Below are 13082 nucleotides of genomic sequence, written 5' to 3'. Positions count from 1 at the left end.
GCCAGCATTCAAAAGTGACCAAAACATCAGCCAGGAAGCATAGGAACTGAGAAGTGGTCTGTGGTCACCACCTGCAGAACCACTCCTTTATTGGGGGGTCTTGCTAATTGCCTATAATTTCCACCTGTTGTCTATTCCATTTGCACAACAGCATGTGAAATTTATTGTCAATCAGTGTTGCTTCCTAAGTGGACAGTTTGATTTCACAGAAGTGTGATTGACTTGGAGTTACATTGTGTTGTCTAAATGTTCCCTTTATTTTTTTGAGCAGTGTATAATTCAAGGCACTTTGATGAATAGACCATTTAAACACATTTTATGGAAAGGCCAGGATAAAAACGACCTGACGCATTATAGTAGTTAGGCCACGGGTAAAGATATCCTATGGAGGGCTTGGTTTTTAATCACATGAAAGGGAAAAATAGAAATCTTTTTTTGTATGTTGTGCTATTCGTCAGATTGCCTTGAATTGAAAATATACTGCACATCCTAAAACATACACACACATCCATACTTGCAAACTTAATTTGGCTTGGTCAAGTATCCACCCTACTTGCAAACTTAATTTGGCTTGGTCAAGTATCCACCCTACTTGCATGCCTCATTTGGCTTGGTCAAGTATCCATCCCTACTTGCATACTTCATTTGGCTTGTTCAAGTATCCATCCCTACTTGCATACTTCATTTGGCTTGTTCAAGTATCCATCCCTACTTGCATACTTCATTTGGCTTGTTCAAGTATCCATCCCCATCAAACAGAACCTCTCAAAATTGGTTACCAAAGATGCGCTTCTCCAAAAAAACACATTTTTTTTACTATTTACTACAGTACATTTGGAAAGTATTCAGACCCCTTGACTTTTTCCACATTTTGTTACCTTACAGCCTTATTCTAAAATTGACTAAATATTTTTTCCCCTCATCAATCTACACACAATACCTCATAATAACAAAGCAAAAACAGATTTTTTAGATTTAAAAAAAAAACAGATACCTTATTTACATAAGTATTCAGACCCTTTGCTATGAGACTCGAAATTGAGCTCAGGTGCATCCTATTTCCGTTGTTCATCCTTGAGATGTTTCTACAACTTGATTGGAGTCTACCTGTGGTAAATCAAATTGATTGGACATGATTTGGAAAGGCACACACCTGTCTATATTAGGTCCCACAGTTGACAGTGCATGTCAGCAAAAAACTAAGCCATGATGTCGAAGGAATTGTCCGTAGAGCTTCGAGACAGGATTGTGTCGAGGCACAGGTCTGGGGAAGGGGGCGACAAGTGGCCTGGCGGGTAGGAGTGTTGGGCCAGTAACCGAAAGGTTGCTGGATCAAATCCCAGAGCTGACAAGGTAAAAATCTGTCATTCTGCCCCTGAGCAAGGCAGCTAACCCACTGTTCCCTGGTTGCTGTGGATGTTGATTAAGGCAGCCCTCCACACCTCTCTGATTCAGCGGGGTTGGGTTAAATGCAGAAGACACATTTCAGTTGAATGCATTCAGCTGTACAACTGACTAGGTATCCCCTTTCCCTTCTTAAATGAAAGAAGTTTGGAACTACCAAGACTCTTCCTAGAGCTGGCCGCCCGGCAAAACTGAGCAATCGGGGGAGAAGGGCCTTGGTCAGGGAAGTGACCAAGAACCCGATGGTCACTCTGACGGAGTGCTGCAGAGATGGTTGTCCTTCTGGAAGGTTCTCCCATCTCCACAACCATCTCTGCAACACTGTGTGTGCCTTTACTGAGTAAAGGGTACTTCTGTAAATGTCATATTTCCTTATTTTTACAAATGTGCAAAAATTTACAATAACCTGGTTTTTTTCTCTGTCATTAGGGGGGTTGTGATGTCATTATGAGGTATTGTGATGTCATTATGGCGTACTGTGTGTATATTGATAAGGGAAAAAACGATATAATACATTTTAGAATAAGGCTGTAACATAACAAAATGTGGAAAAAGTCAAGGGGTTTGAATACTTTCCGAATGCACTGTATACAAAATACTAGACTCCTGTATCGTTGCCTATTTTTTCCCCCATTAATATGGCATTATAGGAGGACTGAATAGTTTTAAGGAGCGTGTCTTTGGTAATCGGACGAGGAGCGCTCTTTGAAAATGGGGGTGGATAACCTACTTGAACAAGCAAAATGAAGTATGCAGGTGAATTGTGAATCATGAAAAAGCATGATGAAAGGCAAAACAAACTCAAAGCACTTTCAAACCTTTCAAATGTCAAAGCACTTTCAGTAGATCATTTAAAACCCCTTTATTCATAGGCTACTTGGCTATTTTTTATGTTTTTGAAATACAACATCCACTTCAACGGGCCCTGTGTGTCACTGCTGGATAGGCTGCACTTCCGCTCTCAACTGTGTTACCGTTAAAACCTGCTTTTTGTGAGTCTTAAAATGGTCACTTTTGCGATTGTTTTTAAGGACAAACCTCAAATATTACCGCCCCTCCCATCTCAATACAAGCGAGCTGATGTTAGACAGGTAAATTGACGAAACTGTCCAGGGTGTGCCAGTTTTTACATGACGGAACTGCAAACTAATGTGCGTTTGACACTAGCGCCTGAGCACCAGCTGAAAATAGAACCCTTTAGTGAGAGAGAGAGAAGAGAGAGAGCAAACAGGTCGATCAGGCTGATCAGAACATGACGCTGGTTAGTTTGTGTGTGTGTGTGTGTGTGTGTGTGTGTGTGTGTGTGTGTGTGTGTGTGTGTGTGTGTGTGTGTGTGTGTGTGTGTGTGTGTGTGTGGGGTGTGTGTGTGTGTGTGTGTGTGTGTGTGTGTGTGTGTGTGTGTGTGTGTGTGTGTGTGTGAGGAATGAGGAATGAGAGAAGAGTCATGTTCAGCTTCGTTAGGTCAAAATGCTGAAGGTATGTGAAGCATGTTCATTGAGTGACGTAGTGACACTAAGTACTGGGATGATGAGAAAACACTGCAGAGAATATTCCCATAAACACATCAACAGACTTGACAGATTCACACTAGTTAACCATCAGTCATTTCTTCAACAACAAAAAAAGTTATATTTTGACAAGTAGATAGCCAACGGCACAAAATGTACTTTTCAGTTGATTGGACATTTTCCCACTTTTGTAGAAGTAATATTGTATCAAACCAAATCAAATTTTATTGGTCAGATGTTAATGCGAGTGTAACAAAATAGTTGTGCTTCTAGTTCCGACAATGCAGTAATATCTAACAAGTAATCTAACAAATTCACAACAACTACCTCATACACACAAGTGTCGGGTGCTGTAGGTGTCCTGGAGGGAAGGTAGTTTGGTGATGCGTTGGGCAGACCGCACTACCCTCTGGAGAGCCTTGCGGTTGAGGGCGGTGCAGTTGCCGTACCAGGCGGTGATACAGCCCGACAGGATGCTCTCGATTGTGCAGCCGTAAAAGTTTGTGAAGTGAAGAACCAAATTTCTTCAGCATCCTGAGGTTGAAGAGGCGGTGTTGCACCTTCTTCACCACGCTGTCTGTGTGGGTGGACCATTTCAGTTTGTCCGTGATGTGTACGCCGAGGAACTTAACTTTCCACCTTCTCCACTACTGTCCCGTCAATGTGGATGGGGGGGTGCTCCCTCTGCTGTTTTCTGAAGTCCACGATCATCTCCTTTGTTTTGTTGACGTTGAGTGAGAGGTTATTTTCCTGACACCACACTCCGAGGGCCCTCACCTCCTCCCTGTAGGCCATCTCGTCGTTGTTGGTAATCAAGCCTACCACTGTAGTGTCGTCTGCAAACTTGATGATTGAGTTGGAAGCGTGCATGGCAGACATGGGTGGACAGGAAGTACAGGAGAGGGCTGAGAACGCACCCTTGTGGGGCCCCAGTGTTGAGGATCAGCGGGGTGGAGATTTTGTTTCCTACCTTCGCCACCTTGGGGCGGCCCGTCCGAAAGGTCAGGTGAACAAAAGGACTTGAGTTCCTGTATGTTGTTGTGATTACACCATGAATCGTTAAACATAAGGCATACACCCCCGCCCTTCTTCTTACCAGAAAGATGTTTGTTTCTGTCGGCGCGATGCATGAAGAAACCGGGTGGCTGTACGGACTCTGACAACATATCCCGAGTGAGCCATGTTTCCATGAAACAGAGAATGTTACAATCTCTGATGCCTCTCTGGAAGGCAACTCGTGCCCTAATTTCGTCCACCTTGTTATCTAGAGATTGGACAATGGCGAGTAATATGCTCGGAAGCGGTGGATGCTGCGCTCGCCTTCTGAGTCTGACCAGTAGGCCGCTCCGTCTGCCTCTCCTGCGGCGACCGTGTTGTTTTGGGTCAGCCTCTGGGAAAAGATCCCATGTCCAGGGTGGAGGTCCAAACAAAGGATCTGCTTCAGGAAAGTCGTATTCCTGGTCGTAATGTTGGTAAGTTGACATAGCTTTTATATCCAATAGTTCTTCCCGGCTGTATGTAATAACACTTGAGATTTTCTGGGCTAACAATGTAAGAAATAATACCCCMAAAAAACGAATAACTGCATAGTTTCCTAAGGACCTGATTTATGCTGTTTTATACATATTATTATTGGTAATTAGATGAATTAAAAGCAGCCATAGGATCTCTACAGTCATTAGTGGTTACAGGTACAGATACAGGCGGAGGTGTCATTTACCTGTTGTGTTCTTTAGGTAGCATGGTGAAAGCAGCAGCAGCAGAGAGAATTCAAAAGAAGATCTGTTGTCTACTGTAGCATCATCCTCTGGTGTGTCTGGATAGGGAGATACATCTACAGCTGTATCAGGGTTAGCCTTGCACCTGTAACAACATACACACAAGTTAGAAATAACTTGAAAATCACCCTAGAAAATGTTTAACCTCAAGGTCTTTTATGGTTTGATAAAAGCTAAATGAAATGAAATTCATGGCAACAGTGTGACTTGTCTTGAGAGAAAATCTTTCCCTGACTAAAGTTGAAGTTAGCAAGCGTTGTACACAGATAAACACTCATCAAAACATGAGCATGAAGACACAGTATTTAAATGAGTTCCATTTGATTGCGTTCTCACAATGATCACCTTTGCAGAATCACGCAACTTTCTTCGTGCCTTTCCAGATTCCCTTCAGGGTGATCAAATAGATCTAACAGATCACGAAGGAGGAGACAGGGATCAGGACGAACTAATCTTGAGATAACGAATGGGGGCAAGAACCCCGTTTTTAAAAACACTCGGCTGGATGTCAACGATGACCACTAGCACAATGACCATCTTTCTTTGAGAAACTCTGAAAAAGCAGAGACATCTCTGGACAAACAGACAGAGAGACAGACATTAGGTAGGTGAGGGGGACAGACAGATCTCAAGCAATAGTCTGACCGTAGCACTCTTTCACCAGCCAAAAAGGTTGAACAATTATGATCATCTATAGATGTGTTTGGTTATATTATTAAAATCAAATTGGAGAGTCAGTTGGAAGTCAGTTGAAGCTGTCCTACAAAAACTGTCATGTCATTACAGTGCATCTTAATATTACTCTACATTTTGCTTTACGAGCGCGAGCAGGTTCAAACTAGATCATGCCGGATTGGATTTCCTTCCTGCAAGCCAGGGCTGAAGTAAGCTAAATGTAACCTCTGGCATGCATGACATGTATTGAACCACCACGGACCTGGTGCTCTGTCTGTCGGGTTCTCCCAGGGAGGAGCTGTCTGTCGGGTTATACCAGGGAGGAGGGAGGAGCTGTCTGTTGGGTTATACCAGGGAGGAGGGAGGAGCTGTCTGTTGGGTTATACCAGGGAGGAGAGAGGAGCTGTCTGTTGGGTTATACCAGGGAGGAGGGAGGAGCTGTCTGTTGGGTTATACCAGGGAGGAGCTGTCTGTTGGGTTATACAGGGGAAGCCTGTTGTTGGGTTATACCAGGGAGGAGGGAGGAGCTGTCTGTTGGTTATACAGGGAGGAGGGAGGAGCTGTCTGTTGGGTTATACCAGGGAGGAGCTGTCTGTTGGGTTATACCAGGGAGGAGGGAGGAGCTGTCTGTTGGGTTATACCAAGGGAGAGAGAGGAGCTGTCTGTTGGGTTATACCCGGGAGGAGATGTCTGTTGGTTATTATACAGGGAGGAGCTGTCTGTTGGGTTATACCAGGGAGAGAGAGGAGATGTCTGTTGGGTTATACCAGGGAGGAGATGTCTGTTGGGTTATACCAGGGAGGAGCTGTCGTTGGGTTATACAGGGAGGAGAAGAGAAGATGTCTGTTGGGTTATACCAGGGGAGGAGATGTCTGTTGGGTTATACCAGGGAGGAGGAGAGAGCTGTCCTTGTTGGGTTATACCAGGGAGGAGAGAGGGAGCTGTCTGTTGGGTTATACCAGGGAGGAGCTCAGAAGCAGGAGGATGAGCTTTTGTGGGGGTGGGGCTGTAGGGTGTGTGTCAGGGGTTTCCAGCCCTTATCATTATCTCTGAGTTTCTATGCAGTGCTAAGGGCCCTGATGTGGAGGCTGCTAGTATCTCTGTCTCTGAGCAGTGCTTAGGGCCCTGATGTGGAGGCTGCTAGTATCTCTGTCTCTGAGCAGTGCTTAGAGCTTGAGGTTGAGGCTGCTAGTATCTCTGTCTCTGAGCAGTGCTAGGGCCCCTGGGGTGGAGGCGTGCTAGTATCTCTGTCTCTGAGCAGTGCTAGGGCCCCTGGGGTGGAGGCGTGCTAGTATCTCTGTCTCTGAGCAGTGCTAGGGCCCCTGGGTGGAGGCGTGCTAGTATCTCTGTCTCTGAGCAGCGCTAGGGCCCCTGGGGTGGAGGTGTGCTAGTATCTCTGTCTTGCCAGTGCTAAGGGCTTTGAGGTTGAGGCTGCTAGTATCTCTGTTCTTGAGCAGCTGCTAGGGCCCCTGGGGTGGAGGCGTGCTAGTATCTCTGTCTCTGAGCAGTGCTAGGGCCCCTGGGGTGGAGGCGTGCTAGTATCTCTGTCTCTGAGCAGTGCTAAGGGCTTTGAGGTTGAGGCTGCTAGTATCTCTGTCTCTGAGGCAGTGCTAAGGGCCCCTGGGGGTGGAGGCGTGCTAGTATCTCTGTCTCTGAGCAGTGCTAGGGCCCCTGGGGTGGAGGCGTGCTAGTATCTCTTGTCTCTGAGCAGTGCTAGGGCCCCTGGGGTGGAGGCGTGCTAGTATCTCTGTCTCTGAGCAGGCTGGGCCCTGGGGTGGAGGCGTGCTAGTATCTCTGTCTCTGAGCAGCGCTAGGGCCCCTGGGGTGGAGGCGTGCTAGTATCTCTGTCTCTGAGCAGCGCTAGGGCCCCTGGGGTGGAGGCGTGCTAGTATCTCTGTCTCTGAGCAGCGCTAGGGCCCCTGGGGTGGAGGTGTGCTAGTATCTCTGTCTCTGAGCAGCGCTAGGGCCCCTGGGGTGGAGGCGTGCTAGTATCTCTGTCTCTGAGCAGCGCTAGGGCCCCTGAGGTGGAGGCGTGCTAGTTATTGACACATACTATAGTATGCCACATTATACGCCACATAGCTAGCTGTGTGCTATGTCTGGACAGCTACCATATCCATCTTCTGTGTGAAGAGCTAGCATGTCTGGATAGCTAAGTTAGCATATTCATTTCCTATATTAAGACCAAGGGGCTCTGGTCTCATCTGTCTATCTATATAAGAACCCTATGATGGAAACCTTCAGGTCAGCCAAGATGTTATTTAGAAGCTTTCTCGCTGGGCAGAAACTGGATGAATCGCTGTTGTATCCACGTTGTTGTTTCAACTAAAATGACATGTTTTTTCCTGAAAAATGAATTGGATTTACCAAAGAGTCAAAGTAAACTCATTTCAAGAATTGTAAAAAAAAAAATAATAATAATAATTGTAAAAAAAATATAAAAAAATCCTAAATCCAATGATATGATTGACATTTTTATTGCCTTCACTTTGAATTCACGTAGACGTCGAATTGACGTTGGCTATGCCCAGTGGGTTCAGTTACTGCATCCAACTCCCTTTGGAGCGTTGCGTCAACAACGGCTTAACAGGCAATTCATTACAATAAACTAGGCATGTCGATTGGTTTGTCCTGGAGTAGATCAGGTTGAAACAGGATATTGGTTATCAGGCGGCCATAAAAGTTCAATTAAAAGAAACAAAAACCTGTTGAACTCATTGTTCCGTTGGAAAATGAAAGATTCTCTCATTTCAGAGTAATTTGTTCTCATCTCAAGGTTTTTTCCAATATTTGAGCGCAAACAACTAAAATTAAGATATTTGATCATTGTATGTTTTGAATACAATAGCTTGAGATAATGTATCAGTTTCCTTTTTTAAGGATTTAAAAATCTCTGTGACCACAGATCTATAGCCACAACTACTGTAGCTTAACCTCCCCATATGACTCCATATTACAGTAATACAACACAATACTAATAGCGAACTCTCACATTCTTGAATCCGCTCTTTTGGTGTTAATGAGAAAAGCAAACTACATTAGTCATGAGGAATGGTGAGATTAAGTTGCTAAGAAGCTGCTTGGTGATTAGGTGAAAAAGATTTTGGCTTAGTTTATTATCCCTGAAAAGGAGAATGGAACGACCACATACCACATTGTGAACTCATACGCCGCAGAATTGTGAACTCATACGGCAAAGTATTCAAGTATTATTTGAAATCTTTAAAATACATTGAGTGTTTGCATGTCCTCACCTGGAGTGCCAGGTGGTCAGGGTTTAATATTGCTTCCACTTTTGGGGGCAGGTAGCCTAGTGGTTAGAGCGTTGGACTAGTAACCGCAAGGTTGCAAGATCAAATCCTCGAGCTAACAAGGTAAAAAAAAATCTGTCATTCTGCCCCTGCCCCCAGTTGGTATTTAAAAAAGGATGTCATTGAAAACAAGAATAAGTTCTTAACTGACTTGCCTGGTAAAATAAAATATTTAAATAAACTTGAACTGGGAGAGTTTAAAACATTTAAAAAAAAATACTATTTAAACCGAGGTCTGGACCATACACCACCGCAGTATTGTAAATATAAACTCATAGCGAGGTCTCTTACCATATACAAATCTGCTGGACCAGTTGCTCTCTTTTAGATCAGAGTTTTCTTGTTGCATTGTGGCCCCTCACTCACCCTATCTACAGTCCCAACTCTGTTTGGGGAAAAAATAGATAAATCACTACCCACTAGCTGTTTGAATTCAGTTAGAGAAACACACAGGTCATAAATGTATGTTTGAATTCAGTTACAGTAACCTTATAACAACTAGGTGACCATGTCAAGAACACAGAAATTAACTGAACATTAAATGGGCAATCTGGGATTGGCACATCACTTTTGGGATTTTTAAATTAATGACTTAAAATAAATGAATGACATTTAGCCAGATCCCAGATTGCTTCATTAAGTTATTATGTAAGACCATATGAACATATATTTTCCCCCACAAGTATTTCACACAAGATGGATAATCACGACTAATTGTCACCGCTAATTAATGTAATAAAGGACTTCTGGGTTAATAGATTCGATCAAACTACATCTCAAACTACATCGGTGCAGTGCCCGGTCACTCCAAATCGCACCTGATTGAAATTACAACAAATAAATAAATAAAACGTAGTGTGTAGCAGCAATCATTAATAGTAGGCTACAGCCAACAAGAAAACGTAACTTCAAAATAGGCTAATATAAATGATTATGTATTTGTGACTTAAAAAAAAAAAAAAAAAAAAAAGCATATCCCCAAAGCCCTATAAAAATAAATACAGAAATGCAAAAACACTTCAGTGTAGAACACTTAGCTATTGATTCATGAAAACTGAAATTACAGTATTTAACATACTTATATACATACCTTAAGCTTCCATCAGATTTTGCAGTAATTTCCTCTTGATCTCAAATAGTAAGCAATATCGATGGTGTTCTGCGCTCGAAGAGCTAGATGGGAGAGTCCTACATTTTAGGTGCACACTCCGCCCTTTTGATAGTGCACTTAATAGGCTGCTTCTACTTGGAGAAGTTTCCTTGGCATATACATCGACATAGCAGGACCCGTTCCTTTGAGGATGAATGAGCCATAGCTTTAGTTAACTGTGTGTATTCCCCCCTCAGAGTTCAACAGAACATTTGCGATTTACTGAGAAGGGTCGCGTGAACCCAAGTCGCTCTCACAGGGGCTGACACGTGACTGGCAYGTAACGATCGCTCTGAAAACCTCCCAAAAGGTAGAAAAACGTCTCACTGCTCTGTCAAAACAGCATGTTAAAAACAATGTCTTGACCAGTAGGTTTTCTAGGCTAAAAGTTGAGAATGAGCACGAACAATGTTAGATTTGGCGATGATCGGAGATAGAGGGTCTTTCTGCAGGTTGACAGCCAGCCTAGGCGTTATCGCTGACTGCAGTGTTCTCGCCGCATGTAACCGGACATCCCATCCACTGCAGAGGAACTTTAGCGCAAAGTCTGTATGACCTGAACTCCAATTGTGTAATAATGAGAGATTATTTAAATGGTATAAAACCATATAACGACTAGGTTTTTGAAACGAATACGTTCCACACTTAGGCCTATTATTTGCACAGAATTACCTCAGCAGGATGCCAAGAGAAATGCTGAACATCTAAAGGAGAAAATAATGGACCCATGACACGGAGGTCAGAAGATTAAACTGACCGGATCCCGGTTAAAGTTTATCGACCTGAAATGCCCTAGAAATGCATTGAACTGGAAATGCGTTCACTGAAAGCATGTGCACCTGCTGAGACAGTGAAGAGATACACAGTTCACATGTCTGCAACTTGTATGTTCACTGTAGTAAAACATAATAGATCGAATTAAAAACGAGGGAGATAAAGAGAGAGCTAATGAGAAAGCATCTCACACACCAAGAGGCATCATGCAACTCATTTTATGGAGGGACCACTTGTGACCAAATTCCATATCTGTGAATTAACTCTGGGTAAATATTTTCTTTATTTTTCCGGCATATGAATATATAAAACTACAGGAAATGCGATGCATCACACACACACCTAAGATAATTCAGTGAGCAGAGTGCTAGTCACGAACACACCTTATGTGCGTTCCAAATAGCACCCCAGTCACTATATAGTGAACAACTTTTGACCAGTGCCCATTATATAGGGAATAGAGTGCTATTTGGTACAGAGACAATGAATCACTTGACAATGACCTCTGACATTAGCTGCATTAAAAAGGTCAGTGCGGTCTGAGTCTTGGGTGGCCTTTAGATTGGTGGGAGGTGACGGGGGAGTAGTCTTCTGGCTGTAATGGGGACTGGACTCAATGTTCAACTCCTGTAGGTTTGTAGGTCATATTTACTTCCTGGAATTCTTTGCATTTTGGTAAATCACCTGCCTAATAGGCCAATCACAGAGCAGGTTCAACTTGTATGACCAGTCAGATCACTTGCCCCAAGCAATAGGGCAACCCTTAATGTCAATCCTTTAGTGGGGGAAATGCAAAACTGACAAGACCAGCATCTAGGGTGGCAACTTAACCCTACAGTTAAAAATCCTAGAAGACTCAGTTCAGACATACCGTACGACACATGAGTCACCCATTTGACACGCCACATTTAAAAACCAGAAACCGCAGTACAATATAGAAGTACAGAGTACCAACTACCACGTTCAGCTCCTCTAGGCCAAGTTTAGTGCAGTATCCCACAAGAGGGAAATTTGTCATTATACTTGAAAACAATATACCACACTAAAAAGGAGTGTAAGTCCAGACACACGGTACAAACACAACCAAGTCCCCCTGACTTTGCAGAAATCATAGACACCATTACAAACTGTGACAAATTGTTACATTGCTTTTAATATGAACATATACAATATTTCTACACGGATTTGAAAAATCAGACCTGATTTCAGATGAAAAATGTCCCAAAAAAGTATTAGCCAGTTATTGAATAAGAAATCGGCCCAAAAACAGATCAGACCCATTTGACACGTATACAAAACACAACTGAAATAGTATGTACTTGACTTTAAATATGACTCTTGGCCAAACAGACAGTGGGATTTTTTTTTACAAAAATACAATCTTCTGCAACTTCAATGTGACCTCCCAGATCCAGACTTTATATTGGGTATGATTATTTAGCATTAGTGAACAAACAGATGTACAAACAGCCTCGTCTATCTTCATTAGGTGACCTCATGACACCATCTTGTGAACAGCTACGGTGATGGTTCCATGTGTTCTCATTAGAATATTCCTGTGGGGGGGGGGGGGGTAAACAAATCAATGAAATGTTTACCATAGTAAAAAGCCTGTCGCCAATCAATTGCATTTCAAATCAAGACATGACTAAATAAATAATGCAATATTCAAAATCACTAACCAAAACAAACAAAAATACTCACAGTATGCAAATAAACATCACTATTAAAACGGTATAGTATTACTACTGTTTGCATTGTTTTGGAAGAGGAGGAAAAAGTTGCCACAGCAAACTTGTCATGTCTTTCAATACCATAGGCAGGTCATCAGGGCCCGTATTAATAAAGCTTCTTAAAAGTAGGATAGCAGCTCCCACCTGTCCATTAGCGTTGCACGGTATACCAAAACGTAGGTACTTTTGTAAAATAATTTTTTTTATGGAATTTGTTTTACGTTCGGTATTGCTGTCAAACGTGTCTCACGTGGTTGAGAGGTTAGTCAGTCAGCACAGCGTGAAGAGCAAAGTGCTCCAAGTACTAATTTATTGCTAGAGTTGTCGCAGCTGCATTAGCTCCCCAGTCCCCACTCCTGCTGCACAGAATTTAACACACTTGAATAAAGCAACACGAAATGTTGAAACTGTTCGCAAAAAACAATGTCCATACCGGCTAGAACACTTATACAAATGCAAGACAATACCGGTAGCTAAGCTTCCAGCTTTAAAATTGTAGACCAACTTTCCTTGCTAGCTTACAGTTGACTTCACTACCTAGTAGTACTTTGTGATAATATGCAAACCATAGCGCATATAATACGCTGATTTCAAACTTGACTCGCTTCGTCTCGCTTGTCACCAAAAACTGCTTCACTTCGTTTTCCTTTGCCTCGCGTCTGGTTTCCTTTTTTATTTTTTTTATTTTTATTATTGCAGGGGAAAAAAGTATACATACAAGAAGTATACAAACAGACATATGATAACAT

General features: G+C 42.9%; 2 protein-coding genes across 2 annotated transcripts in view; both read right to left on the bottom strand.

The window, feature by feature from the left end:
- slc16a4 (solute carrier family 16 member 4) overlaps window positions 1-10302 on the bottom strand; it is a 67306-nt gene extending 57004 nt beyond the window's left edge. The window contains exons 1-3 of the mRNA XM_070438849.1: window positions 9767-10302; window positions 8968-9061; window positions 4633-4775 (exon numbers count right to left, since the gene is read on the bottom strand). Coding sequence (XP_070294950.1) covers window positions 4633-4655 — 23 coding nt within the window. The 5' untranslated portion in view covers window positions 4656-4775; window positions 8968-9061; window positions 9767-10302. The remainder of the gene's footprint in view (window positions 1-4632; window positions 4776-8967; window positions 9062-9766) is intronic.
- A 1428-nt stretch (window positions 10303-11730) lies between these two features.
- Window positions 11731-13082, bottom strand: part of LOC112070149 (ragulator complex protein LAMTOR5) — an 8586-nt gene continuing 7234 nt past the window's right edge. The window contains exon 4 of the mRNA XM_024137568.2: window positions 11731-12156. Coding sequence (XP_023993336.1) covers window positions 12096-12156 — 61 coding nt within the window. The 3' untranslated portion in view covers window positions 11731-12095. The remainder of the gene's footprint in view (window positions 12157-13082) is intronic.

The sequence above is a fragment of the Salvelinus sp. IW2-2015 genome, unplaced genomic scaffold (genome assembly GCF_002910315.2).
Source record: "Salvelinus sp. IW2-2015 unplaced genomic scaffold, ASM291031v2 Un_scaffold1238, whole genome shotgun sequence".
Lineage (NCBI taxonomy): Eukaryota > Metazoa > Chordata > Actinopteri > Salmoniformes > Salmonidae > Salvelinus > Salvelinus sp. IW2-2015.
Note: the sequence above shows the minus strand (reverse complement) of the source record. Positions and strands in the feature narration are given on the sequence as shown.